Source organism: Salvelinus alpinus, chromosome 17 (assembly GCF_045679555.1).
Source record: "Salvelinus alpinus chromosome 17, SLU_Salpinus.1, whole genome shotgun sequence".
NCBI lineage: Eukaryota > Metazoa > Chordata > Actinopteri > Salmoniformes > Salmonidae > Salvelinus > Salvelinus alpinus.
The window spans coordinates 49,093,400-49,113,334 of NC_092102.1; the positions used below are offsets into that span (position 1 = coordinate 49,093,400).

The 19,935-nt window shown below is 45.6% G+C and overlaps 2 protein-coding genes across 2 annotated transcripts in view; one reads left to right on the top strand and one right to left on the bottom strand.

Moving 5' to 3' along the window:
• Positions 1–8,090: 8,090 nt before the first annotated feature.
• Positions 8,091–9,542, top strand: LOC139541896 (adhesive plaque matrix protein-like). The gene has a single exon (XM_071346779.1). The coding sequence runs from the start codon at positions 8,091–8,093 to the stop codon at positions 9,540–9,542; it is 1,452 nt and encodes a 483-aa protein (XP_071202880.1).
• Positions 9,543–17,275: 7,733 nt separating this feature from the next.
• Positions 17,276–19,935, bottom strand: part of LOC139543120 (ER membrane protein complex subunit 1-like) — a 28,393-nt gene continuing 25,733 nt past the window's right edge. The window contains exon 22 of the mRNA XM_071349298.1: positions 17,276–19,228. Within this exon, the coding sequence (XP_071205399.1) occupies positions 19,049–19,228 (180 nt within the window). The 3' untranslated portion in view covers positions 17,276–19,048. The remainder of the gene's footprint in view (positions 19,229–19,935) is intronic.

Below are 19,935 nucleotides of genomic sequence, written 5' to 3' on the forward strand. Positions count from 1 at the left end.
ACCACGCATTCAGCTCAGACTACAAGGGATGTGACATCACGTCTATAGGCAATTCATTTATTATCACCGAGGTTTGAAAAACTCATTGGCGCCTTCTGGGAATCGCCGGCAGGATGTTATCGAAATAAATGATTGTGTGGGAGACCTAAAAACAAAAAGAGACTGCCAGTGTAGTGTGAGAGAGATAACCAGAGTGAGCAGGCCCCTTTTAATGGTTTATTTGGACAGTACTGTAAATTGTGACATTTTGGAGCAGGGAGAACCAATCACAAATCAGGATAATGGGGAGGGAGGGCTCAGGAAGTTTGATATTTTCTCTTGATTCGGTCACTGAGAAGAACCCCACCCTGCACAACATGTCTCTTCCACCCTGCACAACATGTCTCTTCCACCCTGCACAACATGTCTCTTCCCCTTCACAACATGTCTCTTCCACCCTGCACAACATGTCTCTTCCCCTTCACAACATGTCTCTTCCACCCTGTAAAAAACATGTCTATTTCCCTTCACAACATGTCTATTCCCCTTCCACCCTGTAAAACACATGTCTATTTCCCTTCACAACATGTCTATTCCCCTTCCACCCTGTAAAACACATGTCTATTCCCCTTCCACACTGTAAAACACATGTCTATTCCCCTTCCACCCTGTAAAACACATGTCTATTCCCCTTCCACACTGTAAAACACATGTCTATTCCCCTTCCACCCTGTAAAACACATGTCTATTCCAGTCAAGACCTAACCTGTTTCTACCATTAGCACAGACGTGTCACCCAGGTTCGTCAGGAGAACCGGGTCTGATAACAGGGTCAGACATCTTAGTTCACCACCTTACTCAGCGAAGCCTCCATCCTGAAAAGACCAATAACAACAACAAAAAATATATATTTTTTTTTAAAGCTACCAGACATGTATGTGGGGGTGTATTGAATGTTTCCCAGCAACATGGTCCTAAAACAGACTCCTCACTCAGACCACACGTGTAAGATCTGCTTTTAAAGAGTTCTAATTGAACATGATGCAGAGGGACAACACCCTTGTTGTCCATGTGGAGGTGCTATTAGCAGGACCAACGTGTGGGACAGGGTCCAGGGAGGTCTGGCATCAGGGCACAGAGTTCAACAGGTCTTGCAGGTCAGAGAGAAGTCCTGGAAACAGATTAAACAGAGTTAGTCAGTGTGAATCTCACACATTGAGCTGTACATCAGTCTGGCGACACTGACCTACGACGAGCAGGCATCAGCTCTTCCTGGTAGGCCTCGAGTAAGCGCTCCAAGGCCTCGTACATGGGCGTGTCATTGTGGCGCACGTACTCTGCCAGCGAGAAGGACCAGCCTCCCTCTGTGTTGCTGGTGGACACTTTCTATAGGAGGGGGGTAGACGGGGATGAGTGAACTGAACACGGCAGAAACAGTTCACGACCCGTGTTGTACGGCTAATGTTCACCTTTATTTAACCAGGTAGGCCGGTTGAGAACAAGTTTTCATTTACAACTGCGACCTGGCCAAGAATAAAGCAAAGCAGTGCGACACAAACAACAAAGCATTTGACACAAGGGTTGTGTTACAGCAGGTATTTTTGTCTGGCAAACTTTTTACACAAACATTGTGTGACGTGTCACGTAAAAATAAGTCCCTCCTACCTTGAACATGTCATAGATGAGTTCCACAAGGCCCCAGAAGAGGAGAGGAGAGCGGTACACTGCATACTCCTTGGACTGTTTATCTGGGAGTCTGGAGAGAAGAGGAAGATTACAAATCATTCACACTGCAGCTAAACTGAATTATATATATTTTAAAACAACAGGAGTGTATTCTCACAGAACAATCTTACAATTTAGTCAAGGTCATGAGGTTCATGTCTCACAGGGATCACAAAAAAAAACACTAAAATGTGTGAACTTTTACAAGCTGTTATAAAATGCGATTATGAAGAAAGTTCTGGAACAGTATCTTACTTGTTGGCGAAGACAGCGGAGACCTTGTGTACGGTGACGAGGAGCCTGCGTAGGAAGGCGAGTCATGTGTTCCTCCAGCGTTCAGGAGACAGGATGTTACATGGCCAACACTGTGTAGTAGTGGGGACCGTCAACATCACGGCTGCTCTCCACCCACTTCTCACACGGCTGGAGAGAGAGAGAGAGGAGATTAGTAATGAGGATGGATGTTCATCTGGTAGGAGGGCTCTCCTGCAGATGTCTGTTTCTTGGAGATACGGAGGAGAGATGTTTGATAGGAGATAGTTTGGGAACGGTTTGTGTGTGCCAGATCTGATTTAGTTGACTGCATTTCAAGAGACGAAATGAAATTCCTAATTTCATAACACTGTTTTTGGCAATTAATCAGAGAACATATTTTGATTGCCAATGTTCTGAAAAAGTGAGATGCAACTGGTCCCAACAACAGAGGTTTTGATTTGTTCGGCGGTGCCCTACTGAACATGATGAACCTGCTGCGTGCCATTACCTGGCCAGGCATGTGGCGGAGGCTGATTCTGGGACATGAGGCCCCCAGACAGGAAGCAGTCCATTGCACTTGGTGTTGGCATTCTGCAACGCAGCACTCTCCCACTCCTCCCGCCGCCGAGCAAGCCTGACAGAGGAAGGATACAGACAGTATTAGATGCTGAGCATGTTCCAAGCTTGACCAGCAGAGTAGAGACAGTCTAGGGCCTGATCCTGTTTCTCGTGGAGGAGGCCTGATCGTGTTTCCCGGGGAGGAAGCCTGATCCTGTTTCTCAGCAAACAGTTTTATTCACTGCCACGAGTGGAACTTTCCATACATTTGACAATTTAAAGTTTTTAAAAAATATGGAAGATTTGTATATTTAAGTAATAAGGTGCGAGGAGGTGTGGTATATGGCCAATATACCACGGCTAAGGCTGTTCTTACGCACGACGCATCGCGGAGTGCCTGGATACAGCCCTTAGCCGTGGTATATTGGCAATATACCACAAACCCCCGAGGTGCCTTATTGCTGTTATAAACTGGTTACCAACGTAATTAGAACAGTACAAAAAATGTTGTGGTATACGGTCTGATATACCACGGCTGTCAGCCAATCAGCATCCAGGGCTGGAACCACACAGTTTATAACGCAGTGTTTCCCAGAGTGAGGATGAGGAGCAGCAGCGGTCCAGCTTCGTCACAGGTTAATACAGTTGTGTTACCTGGAACCTGTATCCCTCTCTACAGACACAGCAGGTCAGTCCTGGCTCCTCCATCTGCTTCAACAACGACGTCTTGGTCACCACCTGGTCCTTCTCATTGGTCTGAAACACATAACAGCCAATCAGCAACCTGGGTTAGCTTCAGATACAGTCATAGTAGTTAGTAAATTTCGAGTGCCTTCAGAAAGTATTCACACCCCTTGACTTTTCCCACATTTTGTGTTACAGCCGGAATTAAACATTGATTAAATTATGTCACTGGCCTACCTACACACAATACCCCATAATGTCAAAGCGGAATTATGTTTTAGAAAAAGTTACAAATTAATTAAAAATTTAAAGCTGACATGTCAAGCCTAAATAAGTTGAGGCGAACAAATGTGTTTAACATGATTTTTTAATGACTACCTCATCTCTGTACCCCACACATACAAGTATCTGTAAGGTCCCTCAGTGAATTTCAAACACAGATTCGACCAGGGAGGTTTTTCAATGCCTCGCAAAGAAGGGCACCGGCAGGTAGAGAGCCAACAGAGAACAGTCTTTTCAAATAAGCCACAAATAACCTTGTGTAAATGAGTAGACTATACAGTTGAAGACAGATGTTTACATACACTTAGGTTGGAGTCATTAAAAACTTGTTTTTCAACCACTCCACAAACTATAGTTTTGGCAAGTCGGTTAGGACATCTACTTTGTGCATGACAAGTCATTTTTCCAACAATTGTTTACAGTCAGATTATTTCACTTATAATTCATTGTATCACAATTCCAGTGGGTCAGAAGTTTACATACACTAAATTGACTGTGCCTTTAAACAGCTTTAAACAGCTAATTTGAGTCAATTGAAGGTGTACCTGTGGATGTATTTCAAGGCCTACCTTCAAACTCAGTGCCTCCTTGCTTGACATCATGGGAAAATCTAAAGAAACCAGCCAAGACCTCAGTAAAAAAATTGTAGACTTCCACAAGTCTGGTTCATCCTTGGGAGTAATTTCCAAACGCCTGAAGGTACCACGTTCATCTGTACAAACAATAGTACGCAAGTATAAACACCATGGGACCACGCAACTGTCATACCGCTCAGGAAGGAGAGACATTCTGTCTCCTAGAGATGAACGTACTTTGGTGCGAAAAGTGCAAATCAATCCCAGAACAACAGCAAAGGACCTTGTGACGATGCTGAAAGAAACGGGTACAAAAGTATCTTTATCCACAGTAAAACGAGTCCTATATCGACATAACCTAAAAGGCCGCTCAGCAAGGAAGAAGCCACTGCTCCAAAACCACCATAAAAAAAGCCAGACTACAGTTTGCAACTGTACATGGGGACAAAGCTCGTACTTTTTGGAGAAATGTCCTCTGGTCTGATGAAACAAAAATAGAACTTTTTTACCATCGTTATGTTTGGAGGAAAAAGGGGGAGGCTTGCAAGCCGAAGAACACCATCCCAACCGTGAAGCACGGGGGTAGCAGCATCATGTTGTGGGGGTGCTTTGCTGCAGGAGGGACTGGTGCACTTCACAAAATAGATGGCATCTTGAGAAAGGAACATTTTGTGGATATATTGAAGCAACATCTCAAGACATCAGTCAGGAAGTTAAAGCTTGGTCGCAAATGGGTCTTCCAAATGGATAATGACCCCAAGCATACTTCCAAATTTGAGGCAAAATGACTTAAAGACAAGAAGGTATTGGAGTGGCCATCACAAAGCCCTGACCTCAATCCTGTAGAACATTTGTGGGCAGAACTGAAAAAGTGTGTGCGAGCAAGGAGGCCTACAAACCTGACTCAGTTACACCAGCTCTGTCAGGAGGAATGGGCCAAAATTCACCCAACTTATTGTGGGAAGCTTGTGGAAGGCTACCCGAAACGTTTAAAAATGAACAAGTTAAACTAACAGAGGAAAATGTAAACACAGAGATAGAGCAGTGTAACATTACACTGTTTTCAAATGAATCTGCTTCGGATACTGAGATTTTTATAGTTGAATCCTTAGGATCTGCTGTGATTGATACTGCATGTACACGGACAGTGTGTGGTGCAAAATGGCTTGATAGCTATGTCAGTGAACTAAATATGAAAGAAGTACAAAATATGATTGACACACCAAGCAACAGAGCTTTCAAATTTGGAGATGGGAGAATTGTCCATTCTACCAAGAGAGTTAAGATACCAGCAAAAATGGGTCAGACTAAGTGTCACATTGAAACAGAGGTGGTCCCTACAGATATCCCCTTACTATTAAGCAAAGCTTCCCTCAAGAAGGCAGAGGCTGTACTAGACATAAAAAATGACAAGGCAGTGAAGTTTAAACAACCAGTGACTCTTGAACTTACTACCTCAGGCCACTATTGTGTAAACATTTTAGACAAAGACATCACACAGAGTCCATGCAAAAATGAGATTCTGACTGACACAGAGCACATGGAGAACATGAGCACTAAAGAAAAACACAAAGTATTGTTAAAGCTTTACAAACAGTTTGGACATGATACAGTTGACAGACTTCAGAAGTTACTCAGCAGTTCAGGGAATAATGATGATGAGAAGTACGAGTCTGGAGACAAAGTGTACTACAAACGAGTTGACTGTCAAGAGTGGAAAGGACCGGGAGTAGTCATTGGTCAAGATGGTGTGGTGATATTTGTGAGGCACGGAGGCATGATTGTCAGGGTGCATCACTCAAGATTGCAGAAAGTAAAGGATCAACAAGATAGAGGGGCTGTTGCTGAGAATCAGTCTCCTAATGAAAATGACAAAAAGGACACAGTAACAGACACAAACCTACCAGATGTCGCATCCAATGATATGGACACTGAAACTGACACAGGAAATGGAGCAGAGACCTTTAACCATGCCACAGGTAATACTGTTGAGGGTTCAAATGAGGAAAACATTCAACAACAGCCACATGTGTTAAGACAGCATGGTTGTTCCAATCTGAAAACTGGACAAACTGTTAAATACATGGACAGAGAAAGTGGTATTCCACATACAGCAACCGTCATTGGACGAGCAGGAAAAGCAAAACACAAGAACTGGTACAACTTGCAGTACTCTGAACCAGCTACACTTTCTGGTACAACAGGGTCAGCTGACCCGTCACTTGTAGATAATATCAGAATTGAACCAATGGAAAATCGAGAAAAACAGAATGACATTCAAAATGATGATGTACTTGAAACAAAGGACGTGCCATTTGACTCAGCTAAGCTAGATGAGCTCAGTAATTGGAGAAAAAAATTGAGTGTTTGAGGAAGTCAAAGACATTGGCTAAAAATGCGTCTCAACAAGGTGGGTGTGTACCCTTAAAGAATCCTTAACTGGAATAGTGCCCAAAGCACGTCTAGTGGCTAGAGGTTGAGGAGCTGCCTGCTAAAGAACTCCCAAAAGACTCACCGACATGGGCCTCAGAGTCACTCAGATTGCTGATGTCAGTGATCTGCCAGAAAAAATGGAAACTTAATTCCATAGACATCAAATCTGGATTTTTGCAGGGAACAGAGCTGTCAAGGGACATTCACATCCGACCTCCGCCCGAAGCTAAAAGCGAAGGAACACTGTGGAAACTAAAAAAGTGTGTGTATGGACTGGCAGATGGATCTCTCTACTGGTACAACAAAGTCAAGGCAACAATGCTGAATACAGGTGGAAAAATGTCACAAGTGGATCCTGCAGTCTTCTATTGGCTTGATCAAGACTGCAATGTGACTGGAGTACTTGCCTGTCATGTTGATGACTTTATCTGGGGTGGCTCACAGACCTTTGCTTCAACTGTGATTCCACACCTCAAAGCTGTTTTCTAGGTTGGCCGTGAGGAGCATGATCATTTTTGTTATGTTGGCATAGAGTTTATTACAGTTGATGGAACAATACTGATGCAACAGGAGAGCTATATCAAGAATCTTCAACCCATCCACATGGATTCTTCAAGAGCCGTACAAAGGAATTCCCCTCTATGTGGAATTGAAGCTGGTCAATTGAGGTCAAAGATAGGACAAATTTTATGGGCTGCGAGACAGAGTAGACCTGGTTTGATGGTTGCAACTTGGCATCTAACACAAAACACTGTACAAACCATTCATGAGGCAAACAAAGTTGTTCGTAAACTGAAATCACAACAAGTGACTTTAAAGTTTCAGCATGTTGGAAAAGATGACTCTTTGAAACTGGTTGTCTTCAGTGATGCTTCGCTAGGTTATCACTGGTGGGACAAAACGGCACTTCCTACCTGTAGTTTGTGTCACTGACAACTACTCATTAGTTGATGCTGTGAAGTCAACCAAATCTGTCACAGAGAAAAGACTTTGAGATTAGCAGCATCAAGGAACTTATTCAAGCACAGAGAATCCAGCGGATTCTGTGGTCGACCACAAAGGAGCAGCTTGCTGACTGTCTGACTAAAAAAGGAGCATCCAGTCTTGTGCTCCTACAGGCTCTCAGTAATGGAAAGTGGCAGATTGAGTAACACAAATAAAAACTGTCACACAACCCATTTGTAATGGGGATCTTGAATAATACTTGGACCTTTAATTATGTTGTTGATGTTTTATTTGTCTTTAAAGAAAAGGGGGAGATTGTTAAGTTCATGTTTTAAGTATCCCTATATTTCTGTTATTACGGGGCTATCACTCAGTCAAGAGTGCGCATGCGCAGGAAGTCTGGTGGTTGTTGGACCTAGCCTTGAGTGTGATGGCTACCTTGTAGTGTGTTCATATAGTAGAGTAAACTTTGTTAAACTGGAACCTTGTCGTTGTGTCATTTCGACTTAACACCAGGTCCTACCTCTACCTACCTACCCAGAGGCCTCAGGTCCTACCTCTACCTACCTACCTACCCACCCAGAGACCCCAGGTCCTACCTACCTCTACCTACCCAGAGACCCCAGGTCCTACCTCTACCCACCCAGAGACCCCATGTCCTACCTCTACCCACCCAGAGACCCCAGGTCCTACCTACCTCTACCCACCCAGAGACCCCATGTCCTACCTCTACCCACCCAGAGACCCAGGTCCTACCTACCTCTACCTACCCAGAGACCCCAGGTCCTACCTCTACCCACCCAGAGACCCCAGGTCCTACCTCTACCCACCCAGAGACCCCAGGTCCTACCTCTACCTACCCAGAGACCCCAGGTCCTACCTCTACCTACCTACCTACCCACCCAGAGACCCCAGGTCCTACCTCTACATACCTACCTACCCACCCAGAGACCCCAGGTCCTACCTCTACATACCTACCTACCCAGAGACCCCAGGTTCTACCCCACCTACCCAGAGACCCCAGGTCCTACCTCTACCTACCCAGAGACCCCAGGTCCTACCTCTACCTACCCAGAGACCCCAGGTCCTACCTCTACCTACCCAGAGACCCCAGGTCCTACCTCTACCTACCCAGAGACCCCAGGTCCTACCTCTACCTACCCAGAGACCCCAGGTCCTACCTCTACCTACCCAGAGACCCCAGGTCCTACCTCTACCTACCCAGAGACCCCAGGTCCTACCTCTACCTACCCAGAGACCCCAGGTCCTACCTCTACCTACCCAGAGACCCCAGGTCCTACCTCTACCTACCCAGAGACCCCAGGTCCTACCTCTACCTACCCAGAGACCCCAGGTCCTACCTCTACCTACCCAGAGACCCCAGGTCCTACCTCTACCTACCCAGAGACCCCAGGTCCTACCTACCTACCCACCCAGAGACCCCAGGTCCTACCTACCTACCCACCCAGAGACCCCAGGTCCTACCTACTTACCCAGAGACCCCAGGTCCTACCTACCTACCCACCCAGAGACCCCAGGTCCTACCTCTACCTACCCAGAGACCCCAGGTCCTACCTCTACCTACCCAGAGACCCCAGGTCCTACCTCTACATAACCAGAGACCCCAGGTCCTACCTCTACCTACCCAGAGACCCCAGGTCCTACCTCTACCTACCCAGAGACCCCAGGTCCTACCTCTACCTACCCAGAGACCCCAGGTTCTACCTCTACCTACCCAGAGACCCCAGGTCCTACCTCTACCTACCCAGAGACCCCAGGTCCTACCTACCTACCCACCCAGAGACCCCAGGTCCTACCTCTATCTACCCAGAGACCCCAGGTCCTACCTCTACCCACCCAGAGACCCCAGGTCCTACCTACTTACCCAGAGACCCCAGGTCCTACCTCTACCTACCCAGAGACCCCAGGTCCTACCTACCTACCCACCCAGAGACCCCAGGTCCTACCTCTATCTACCCAGAGACCCCAGGTCCTACCTCTACCCACCCAGAGACCCCAGGTCCTACCTACTTACCCAGAGACCCCAGGTCCTACCTCTACCTACCCAGAGACCCCAGAGCCTACCTCCACCTACCCAGTCAGTAACATACCGTCATGCCCAGTGTCCCCAGAGCTTTCTGTCTCATGGCCTTTGCCATGTGTTTCTTCTCAGCCCGTGTCTCCCTGCGAGCGGGCATCTATCTTCAGGTTGACCTCAGCGCCTCCAGAAGGTTCTCTGCCAGCGTCCCAATACCCTCGTCACTAGATACCTGCTCCAGCTTGTGAAGGTTGGTGATGGAGTCTGTCCCTATCAGCATCTGGAGAGAGAGAGAGGGAGGGAGGGAGAGTGAGACGGCCAAGAGGAGTGTTCAGAAAAGTTTATCACAGGCAGAAAATCGAACACTCAACCATATACATCATTCCCTCAATAACAGACGTTTGTTAAATTGTTTCAAAACGTTTTGCTACTGTGTGTCCTACTGAACATGACCCAGGTGTGTACCTGTGTAAGATGAACCTTCACCCCAGTCTGCGGTGACTGAGTACTCTACTAGAGCAGGTTTTCATCAAGGATCTCTCTGTACTTTGCTCTGTTCATCTTTCCCTCGATCCTGACTAGTCTCCCAGTCCCTGTCGCTGAAAAACATCCCCCAGAGCACGATGCTGCCACCACCATGGTTCACCATAGGGATGGTGCCAGGTTACCTCCAGACGTGACGCTTGGCATTCAGGCCAATCTTGGTTTCATCAGACCAGATAAGTCTTCAGGTGCCTTTTGGCAAACTCTAAAACGGGCTGTCATGTGCCTTTTACTGAGTGGCGGCTTCCGTCTGGCCATTCTACCATAAAGGCCTGATTGGTGGAGTGCTGCAGAGATGGTTGTCCTTCTGTCCTTCCTTCTGGAAGGTTCTCCCATCTCCACAGAGGAGCTTGGGTTCTTGGTCACCTCCCTAACCAAGGCCCTTCTCTCCCCTGATTGCTCAGTTTGTCCGGGCAGCCATCTATATGGTGGATCCAAACGTCTTCCATTTATGAACGATGGAGGCCACTGCTGCAGCATTGTTTTGGTACCCTTCCCCAGATCTGTGCCTCAATACAGTCCTGTCTCGCAGCTCTACGGACAATTCCTTCGACCTCATGACTTGGTTTTTGCTCTGACTTGCACTGTGGGACCTTATATAGACAGGTGTGTGCCTTTCCAAATCATGTCCAATCAATTGAATTTACCACAAGTGGACTCCAATCCAGTTGTAGAAACATCTCAAGGATAATCAATGGAAACCGGATGCAATTTCTAGTCTCAAAGCAAAGGGTCTGAATACTTACCTTATGAATGTATCTGTTTTTAAATTTTAATACATTTGTAAAAATAAATAAAAAACTGTCTTCGCTTTGTCATTATGGGGTATTGTGTGTAGATAGTTGAGAAAAAAATGTTTAATCCATTTTAGAATAAGGATGTAATATAATAAATGTGGAAAAAGGGAAGGGGTCTGAATAATTACCGAATGCACTGTACATACAAAAGTATGTGGACACCCCTTAAAATTTGTGGATTCGGCTATTTCAGCCACACCCGTTGCTGACAGGTGTATAAAATCGAGCACACAGCCATGCAATCTCAATAAACAAACATTGGCAGTACTGAAGACCTCAGACTTGACTTTTCAACGTGGCACCTTCCCAACAAGTCAGTTGGTCAAATTTCTGCCCTGCTAGAGCTGCCCCGGTCTACTGTAAGTGCTGTTATTGTGAAATTGTGTCACTTCTCTTGTGTTCATCAAATCAAATCAAATCAAATTTTATTAGTCACATACACATGGTTAGCAGATGTTAATGCGAGTGTAGCGAAATGCTTGTGCTTCTAGTTCCGACAATGCAGTAATAACCAACAAGTAATCTAACCTAACAATTCCACAACTACTACCTTATACACACACACAAGTGTAAAGGGATAAAGAATATGTACATAAAGATATATGAATGAGTGGTGGTACAGAACGGCATGGCAAGATGCAGTAGATGGTATAGAGTACGGTATATACATATGAGATGAGTACTGTAGGGTATGTAAACATAAAGTGGCATAGTTTAAAGTGGCTAGTGGTACATGTATTACATAAAGATGGCAAGATGCAGTAGATGATATAGAGTACAGTATATACATATGAGATGGGTAATGTAGGGTATGTAAACATTATATTAAGTGGCATTGTTTAAAGTGGCTAGTGGTACATTTTTACATAATTTCCATCAATTCCCATTTTTAAAGTGGCTGGAGTTGAGTCAGTATGTTGGCAGCGGCCGCTAAATGTTAGTGGTGGCTGTTTAACAGTCTGATGGCCTTGAGATAGAAGCTGTTTTTCAGTCTCTCGGTCCCTGCTTTGATGCACCTGTACTGACCTCGCCTTCTGGATGATAGCGGGGTGAACAGGCAGTGGCTTGGGTGGTTGTTGTCCTTGATGATCTTTATGGCCTTCCTGTGACATCGGGTGGTGTAGGTGTCCTGGAGGGCAGGTAGTTTGCCCCCGGTGATGCGTTCTGCAGACCTCACTACCCTCTGGAGAGCCTTACGGTTGTGGGCGGAGCAGTTGCCGTACCAGGCGGTGATACAGCCCGACAGGATGCTCTCGATTGTGCATCTGTAGAAGTTTGTGAGTGCTTTTGGTGACAAGCCGAATTTCTTCAGCCTCCTGAGGTTGAAGAGGCGCTGCTGCGCCTTCTTCACAACGCTGTCTGTGTGGGTGGACCAATTCAGTTTGTCCGTGATGTGTACACCGAGGAACTTAAAACTTTCCACCTTCTCCACTACTGACCCGTCGATGTGGATAGGGGGGTGCTCCCTCTGCTGTTTCCTGAAGTCCACAATCATCTCCTTTGTTTTGTTGACGTTGAGTGTGAGGTTATTTTCCTGACACCACACTCCGAGGGCCCTCACCTCCTCCCTGTAGGCCGTCTCGTTGTTGTTGGTAATCAAGCCTACCACTGTAGTGTCATCCGCAAACTTGATGATTGAGTTGGAGGCGTGCATGGCCACGCAGTCGTGGGTGAACAGGGAGTACAGGAGAGGGCTCAGAACGCACCCTTGTGGGGCCCCAGTGTTGAGGATCAGCGGGGTGGAGATGTTGTTACCTACCCTCACCACCTGGGGGCGGCCCGTCAGGAAGTCCAGGACCCAGTTGCACAGGGCGGGGTCGAGACCCAGGGTCTCGAGCTTGATGACGAGTTTGGAGGGTACTATGGTGTTAAATGCTGAGCTGTAATCGATGAACAGCATTCTCACATGGGTATTCCTCTTGTCCAGATGGGTTAGGGCAGTGTGCAGTGTGGTTGCGATTGCGTCGTCTGTGGACCTATTGGGTCGGTAAGCAAATTGGAGTGGGTCTAGGGTGTCCGGTAGGGTGGAGGTGATATGGTCCTTGACTAGTCTCTCAAAGCACTTCATGATGACGGAAGTGAGTGCTACGGGGCGGTAGTCGTTTAGCTCAGTTACCTTAGCTTTCTTGGGAACAGGAACAATGGTGGCCCTCTTGAAGCATGTGGGAACAGCAGACTGGGATAAGGATTGATTGAATATGTCCGTAAACACACCAGCCAGCTGGTCTGCGCATGCTCTGAGGACGCGGCTGGGAATGCCGTCTGGGCCTGCAGCCTTGCGAGGGTTAACACGTTTAAATGTTTTACTCACCTCGGCTGCAGTGAAGGAGAGCCCGCAGGTTTTGGTAGGGGGCCGTGTCAGTGGCACTGTATTGTCCTCAAAGCGGGCAAAAAAGTTGTTTAGCCTGTCTGGGAGCAAGACATCCTGGTCCGCGACGGGGCTGGTTTTCTTTTTGTAATCCGTGATTGACTGTAGACCCTGCCACATACCTCTTGTGTCTGAGCTGTTGAATTGCGACTCGATTTTGTCTCTGTACTGGGACTTAGCCTGTTTGATTGCCTTGCGGAGAGAATAGCTACACTGTTTGTATTCGGTCATGCTTCCGGTCACCTTGCCCTGGTTAAAAGCAGTGGTTCGCGCTTTCAGTTTCACGCGAATGCTGCCGTCAATCCACGGTTTCTGGTTTGGGAATGTTTTAATCGTTGCTGTGGGTACGACATCGTCAATGCACTTCCTAATGAACTCGCTCACCGAATCAGCATATTCGTCAATATTGTTGTTGGACGCAATGCGGAACATATTCCAATCCGCGTGATCGAAGCAGTCTTGAAGCGTGGATTCAGATTGGTCGGACCAGCGTTGAACAGACCTGAGCGCGGGAGCTTGTTGTTTGAGTTTCTGTTTGTAGGCTGGAATCAACAAAATGGAGTCGTGGTCAGCTTTTCCGAAAGGGGGGCGGGGGAGGGCCTTATATGCGTCGCGGAAATTAGTATAACAATGATCTAGGGTTTTTCCAGCCCTGGTAGCACAATCGATATGCTGATAGAATTTAGGGAGTTTTGTTTTTAGATTAGCCTTGTTAAAATCCCCAGCTACGATGAATGCAGCCTCAGGGTGTGTGGTTTCCAGTTTACAAAGAGTCAGATAAAGTTCGTTCAGGGCCATCGATGTGTCTGCTTGGGGGGGAATATATACGGCTGTGATTATGATTGAAGAGAATTCCCTTGGTAGATAATGCGGTCGACATTTGATTGTGAGGAGTTCTAGATCAGGTGAACAGAATGACTTGAGTTCCTGTGTGTTGTTATGATGATCACACCACGTCTCGTTAATCATAAGGCATACCCCCCCGCCCCTCTTCTTACCGGAAAGATGTTTGTTTCTGTCGGCGCGATGCATGAAGAAACCAGCTGGCTGCACCGACTCCGTTAGCGTCTCTTGAGTTAGCCATGTTTCCGTGAAGCAGAGCACGTTGCAATCCCTGATGTCTCTCTGGAATGCTACCCGTGCTCGGATTTCGTCAACCTTATTGTCAAGAGACTGGACATTGGCGAGTAGTATGCTAGGGAGTGGAGCGCGATGTGCCCGTCTCCGAAGCCAAAACACTGGATCCGTTTCGGGAAAGTCATATTCCTGGTAGGAACGATGATGAGTTGACGTTAATCGTATATTCAGTAGTTCCTCCCGACTGTATGTAATGAAACCTAAGATTACCTGGGGTACCGATGTAAGAAATAACACATAAAAAAACAAAATACTGCATATTTTCCAAGGAACGCGAAGCGAGGCGGCCATCTCTTTTCGGCGCCGGAAGTCAAAGTCAGAGTCCGGGTATATGCGATAATAATAAACGTTTTGTTTTCGTAATGATAGTTTCCGGATTCAACCATATTAATGACCAAAGGCTCATATTTCTGTGTGTTATTATGTTATAATTAAGTCTATAATTTGATATTTGATAGAGCAGTCTGACTGACTTTCGTGCGTTTGCCAGCAGCTCTTCACTGTGCTTCAAGCATTGCGCTGTTTATGACTTCAAGCCTATAAAACTCCCGAGATTAGGCTGGTGTAACCGATGTGAAATGGCTAGCTAGTTAGCGGGGTGCACGCTAATAGCGTTTCAAACGTCACTCGCTCTGAGACTTGGAGTAGTTTCGGAGGAATGCCTTGGAGATCGATCAGTCGATCGCCCGTTTGGTGACCACTGGTCTAGAGAGACTAGTCTCTTCTCACAAAACAAATGTACAAATGAGAGGTTGCTAAAGTAGTTGAAATGGTAGACATAAAAGGAACTAGTTAAATGAGTTAATGGATAGTTGAACCTACTTTGTCCACAGACTGTGGTGATGTAATGAGCAGAGAGCGCCACGAACGACGAGTAGAACGGCTCGTACTGTAGGATCTCAGATTCACTGCAATGACATGGGAAATGAGGGAGGGTCATTTACAAAATACACCGTAAATGCCATTACAAATGTACAGTTCAACTCACAGTCAAGAATAGGTCGGCCAGCAGCCTAAATAAATAGTCAAGTATAGATCCATAATATTCACAGGACTTTATTCTAGCCTGGCTACTGAAGTGTTGCTGTTGAGAAGGTTTTGTTTAAAAAAAAAAAGAAGATCAAAAAATGACAAGTGAATGCTGTGGTTTAGAGTCCGAACACCAGCTCCATCGGTTTCACATGTTTTGTTGTCATTTGACAACAAAATGTTTTTATAGCTTCAAATTTTGCTTAAAACTATCATGTCAGAAATCCAATAGACTGTCAGTTATTGCATCCAGAAATGAGTCGATGCATTTGAGTGGTTATGTCTCCCCGTCTCCCCGTCCCTGAGCTGCTGTTGCACATATTTGACCTATCCCAAAATCACAACACCTGACAAATCAAGGGCTTGATGGTTCGTTAACCACTAGTAGTCAAATCAGGTGTGTTATTGTTGGGATAGATCAACGTGTGTGTGTGTTCTGCCATTTCAGTTGATGAAGAAATCAAACCGATCACATTCATAGATGCAGCTCTGGGTACCAGGACTGAAAGTTCAACACAATGACATGATAAATGGGGCTGCAGGTGGCCTAGTGGTTGGATGCCAGGACAACACAATGACATGATAAATGGGGTGGTAGGTGGCCTAGTGGTTGGATGCCAGGACAACACAATGACATGATAAATGGGGTGGTAGGTAGCCTAGTGGTTGGATGCCAGGCCTGACAGTTCAACACAATGACATGATAAATGGGGTGGTAGGTGGCCTAGTGGTTGGATGCCAGGACTGACTGACAGTTCAACACAATGACATGATAAATGTTCTACTAATTTTGAAGCTATAACTTACAGTTCAGTGTACTCAAATGACAACACAAAAAGGTGCTGCTACTCCATTGTATAGCTAGCTATACTTTGTTTTCAATGGAGGTTTGATAGTTGCACTAAGCTCATTAGACTTGACACATAAGGCATTTAACAGTATAACCGATATGCATTAATGGCTGTATCAACGACTGAAGTGACCATTGAACTGCAAGAAATATCCCAGATTGTAGCTTAGCTGTTGACAGTCCTTTGGACTAACGTTAACTACCTAACTCAGAACAGATCAAGGAGTGCAAAGTCAAGAAATGTTATAGTTAGCCCACATCAAATGACATTTGAAACGATTATATCAACAGCCGTGTCAACTCGTGATGTCGACATATCTAACTACTAACTATCTAATCCATTCATGCCATCACATCAGCAACATTATGATGGCAAACAACTTGACCCTCGAGTAAACAGAGAACCACGGGATAAGCTTTCGTTTTCGATTCCTCCATTTCAACAAATGTTTGCTAGTTCGTCCGCTGTGGCTTGTTTAAAGCCTAACATTACAGTAGGTTTGCTAAGCAACAGTGTTTGTCTTTGTTTGTCATGCAAATACGACAAACTCTTCCGAATTCAATTATTATGGTTTAACAGCTATGTTTGCTTCACCGTAAACTGCAGTATACAATGGCAGGATCTGTTTTAGCTAGCTTGCACGTAACGCTAGATTCCTACTAGGTATATTACTGTAGGTAGCAAGCTATGCTAATGCTAGCACAATCAGCCGAGTGAAGTTAGCATGCAAGCTGTTATATTCAGCTCTTTCTCGTCAACCGAGCGCTGCATTTCTCAGACAGGGACGTTGTTTACCTGGTTATTATGGATCCTATAAGCGGAGGTAGCTCTTTCGTTTCAAAAGCTGTGTACGAAGCTGATAACAGCAGTCCATTTCGATTCCCCATCTCCTCCACTCGACGCCATCTTCAGATTCCTTACTAGACAAGCAGGCATACTTTTTCAACATCCCCAAATAACAGGAAGTGTCGACATAGATATTATAAATCAAATCAGCGCTTTAATAAACTAGCAAGGGGATTTCGTAGATAAATGTAGAAAAGATAGAGAATTATAGAAGAAAAAAACGACAGTGAAAGAATTGCTATTACTTCTTTATAGCACAACCAAACATCAGTAGTAAGCTTACTTTGTGCAACAAAAATGAAGACTTTCAGAAATAGTAATCATTTTATTGAGGGCATTGGCGTTTTTGTGAAAGTGTTGCATGAGCAGAGTTGTCCATTATCCCCAAAAGGAAAAATTAATACTCTAAAGCGCCATGCTAATCCATGTTTTAGACATAAATATCTTACAAACTATAATTTACACAAAGGCCATGGGGGGGGGGGGGGGGGGGGAATATTAGTTAAGATAAATCACAAAACTTCCAGTGCATCAAAGAAAGACTTAAAAAGACCAAAACAAACCGCAGTACACACACACCCCAGTTCATTATCTGTCATAGGGCTGGTCTTCAAGTATCCGTGGCACAAGCATGGTGAACATACCCTTTAGCACACATAAAAATAAAACATTTAAAACAAAATAAACAAAAAGTTATCGAAATCTGTACCACATTTAGTAATCTTAGATTAGGCCTCATCTTAAAAGACGTTTTAAACATTATTTAGCTCTGAAAGATGACTAAGAACACCTGCTTTGAAATGCACCAAGTAACCACTTAACTGCTCTTTCATTGTGGTAAAAAAAAAAAAACATTTCATTGCATGAAGTGAGATCATGAAAAGCACTTTACATTGCTATCTTAAAAAGGGAGGTTATAAAGGGTTTAGACAGTTCATTATTTGTTAATAACAATGACATACAGTGCCTTCAGAAAGTATTCATACCCCCTTGACTTATTCTACAATTTGTTGTGTTACAGCCTGACTTCAAAGTGGATTAAACACATGACCGTAAAAAACATGTTAAGAATTTCATGCAAATTTATTGACAATAAAATACAGTAATCTCATTTACATAAGTATTCACACCCCTTTGCTATGACACTCCAAATTGAGCTCAGGTTCATCCAATTTCCTTTGATTATCCTTGAGATGTCACTACAACTTAACTGGAGTCTACCAGTGAGTGGCAAATTCAATTGTTTTGACAGGATTTAGAAAGAAAACACACCTGTCTATACATGGTACCACAGTTGACAGCAGATGTCAGAATAGAAACTATACCATGAAGTCCAAGGAACCGTCTGTAGATCACCGAGATAGAATTGTGACGAGGCATATACCTGGGGAAGGTTACACAACAATTTCTAGAGTGTTGAAAGCTTCCAAGAGCACAGTGGTCTTCATCATTTGGGAAATTGAAAAACATGGAACTACCCAGACTGCCTAAAGATGGCCGTCCAACCAAACTGAACAAACGGGCAAGAATGACCTTGGTCAGGGAGGTGGCCAAGAGCCCAATGACCACTCTGACAGAACTACAGAGTACCTTGGCTGAGATAGGAGAACCTGCCAGAAGGACAACAGTCTCTATAGCACTTCACTAATCTGGGCTTTAATGGGAGAGTGGCCAGATGGAAGCCACTCCTAAGAAAAAGCCACATGACAGCACGCCTGAAGCTGGCAACCTAACCCATTTTGAATTCAGGCTGTAACAACAATGTGGATTAAGTCAAGGGGTAGGAATACTTTCTGAATGCAACGTAACTCCCTTTATATTCTACCTCAATGCAAAGTCTTACCAAATAAATTAAACAAAATGAGAGAGATCTGGCAACCCGAAATGAATCTCTTCATCTCTTCCCACCAAAACGGCTTCAACTCGTCCACCACCATTGTCCCGGGGTTCATCCATGCAGCAACGGAGAGGTCAGGATTTGAAAAGGTGAGAAGTTGACTCTTTTACCGCCAGGCCCGGTTGAGCAGTTTGACCTGTGCCAGACGTTTACTAATCATGGTGGCGAAGAAGAGCGCGAACAGAACACTGCTGATCAGGACGTAGTCGTAGTCATCTTTTAGCACGTCGAACTGCTTGGAGGGGTACACTCTGGTTTGGTAGATGTCAAGGCCGTACGCAACCACCTGTGTAACAAAAAACATATACATTTCCGTGTTAAATAGAGTCTTTTGACCTACACTATATAGTTGAATCTTCATTTCATCCACATTTCGCTCTCTGCATCGTCAGTGTACCATGGCCTTGGAAATGCAGAAGGAAATACAGACTTGATACATTGAAGGAAGTGTAATAGATCAGTTTCCCAACCAGGGGTACTAAGAGACCTGGGGGTACTGAGAGACCTGGGGGTACTGAGAGACCTGGGGGTACTGAGAGACCTGGGGGTACTAAGATCCCTGGGGGTACTAAGATCCCTGGGGGTACTGAGAGACCTGGGGGTACTAAGACCCATGGGGGTACTAAGACCCATGGGGGTACTTGGCCTATCCACAGGGGGTACTAGGACCCTGGGGGTACCTACCCTATCCACAGGGGGTACTAGGACCCCTGGGGGTACTTGGCCTATCCACAGGGGGTACTAGGACCCTGGGGGTACCTGGCGTATCCACAGGGGGTACTAGGACCCCTGGGGGTACTTGGCCTATCCACAGGGGGTACTAGGACCCTGGGGGTACCTGGCCTATCCACAGGGGGTACTAGGACCCCTGGGGGTACTTGGCCTAGCCACAGGGGGTACTAGGACCCCTGGGGGTACCTGGCCTATCCACAGGGGGTACTAGGACCCTGGGGGTACCTGGCGTATCCACAGGGGGTACTAGGACCCTGGGGG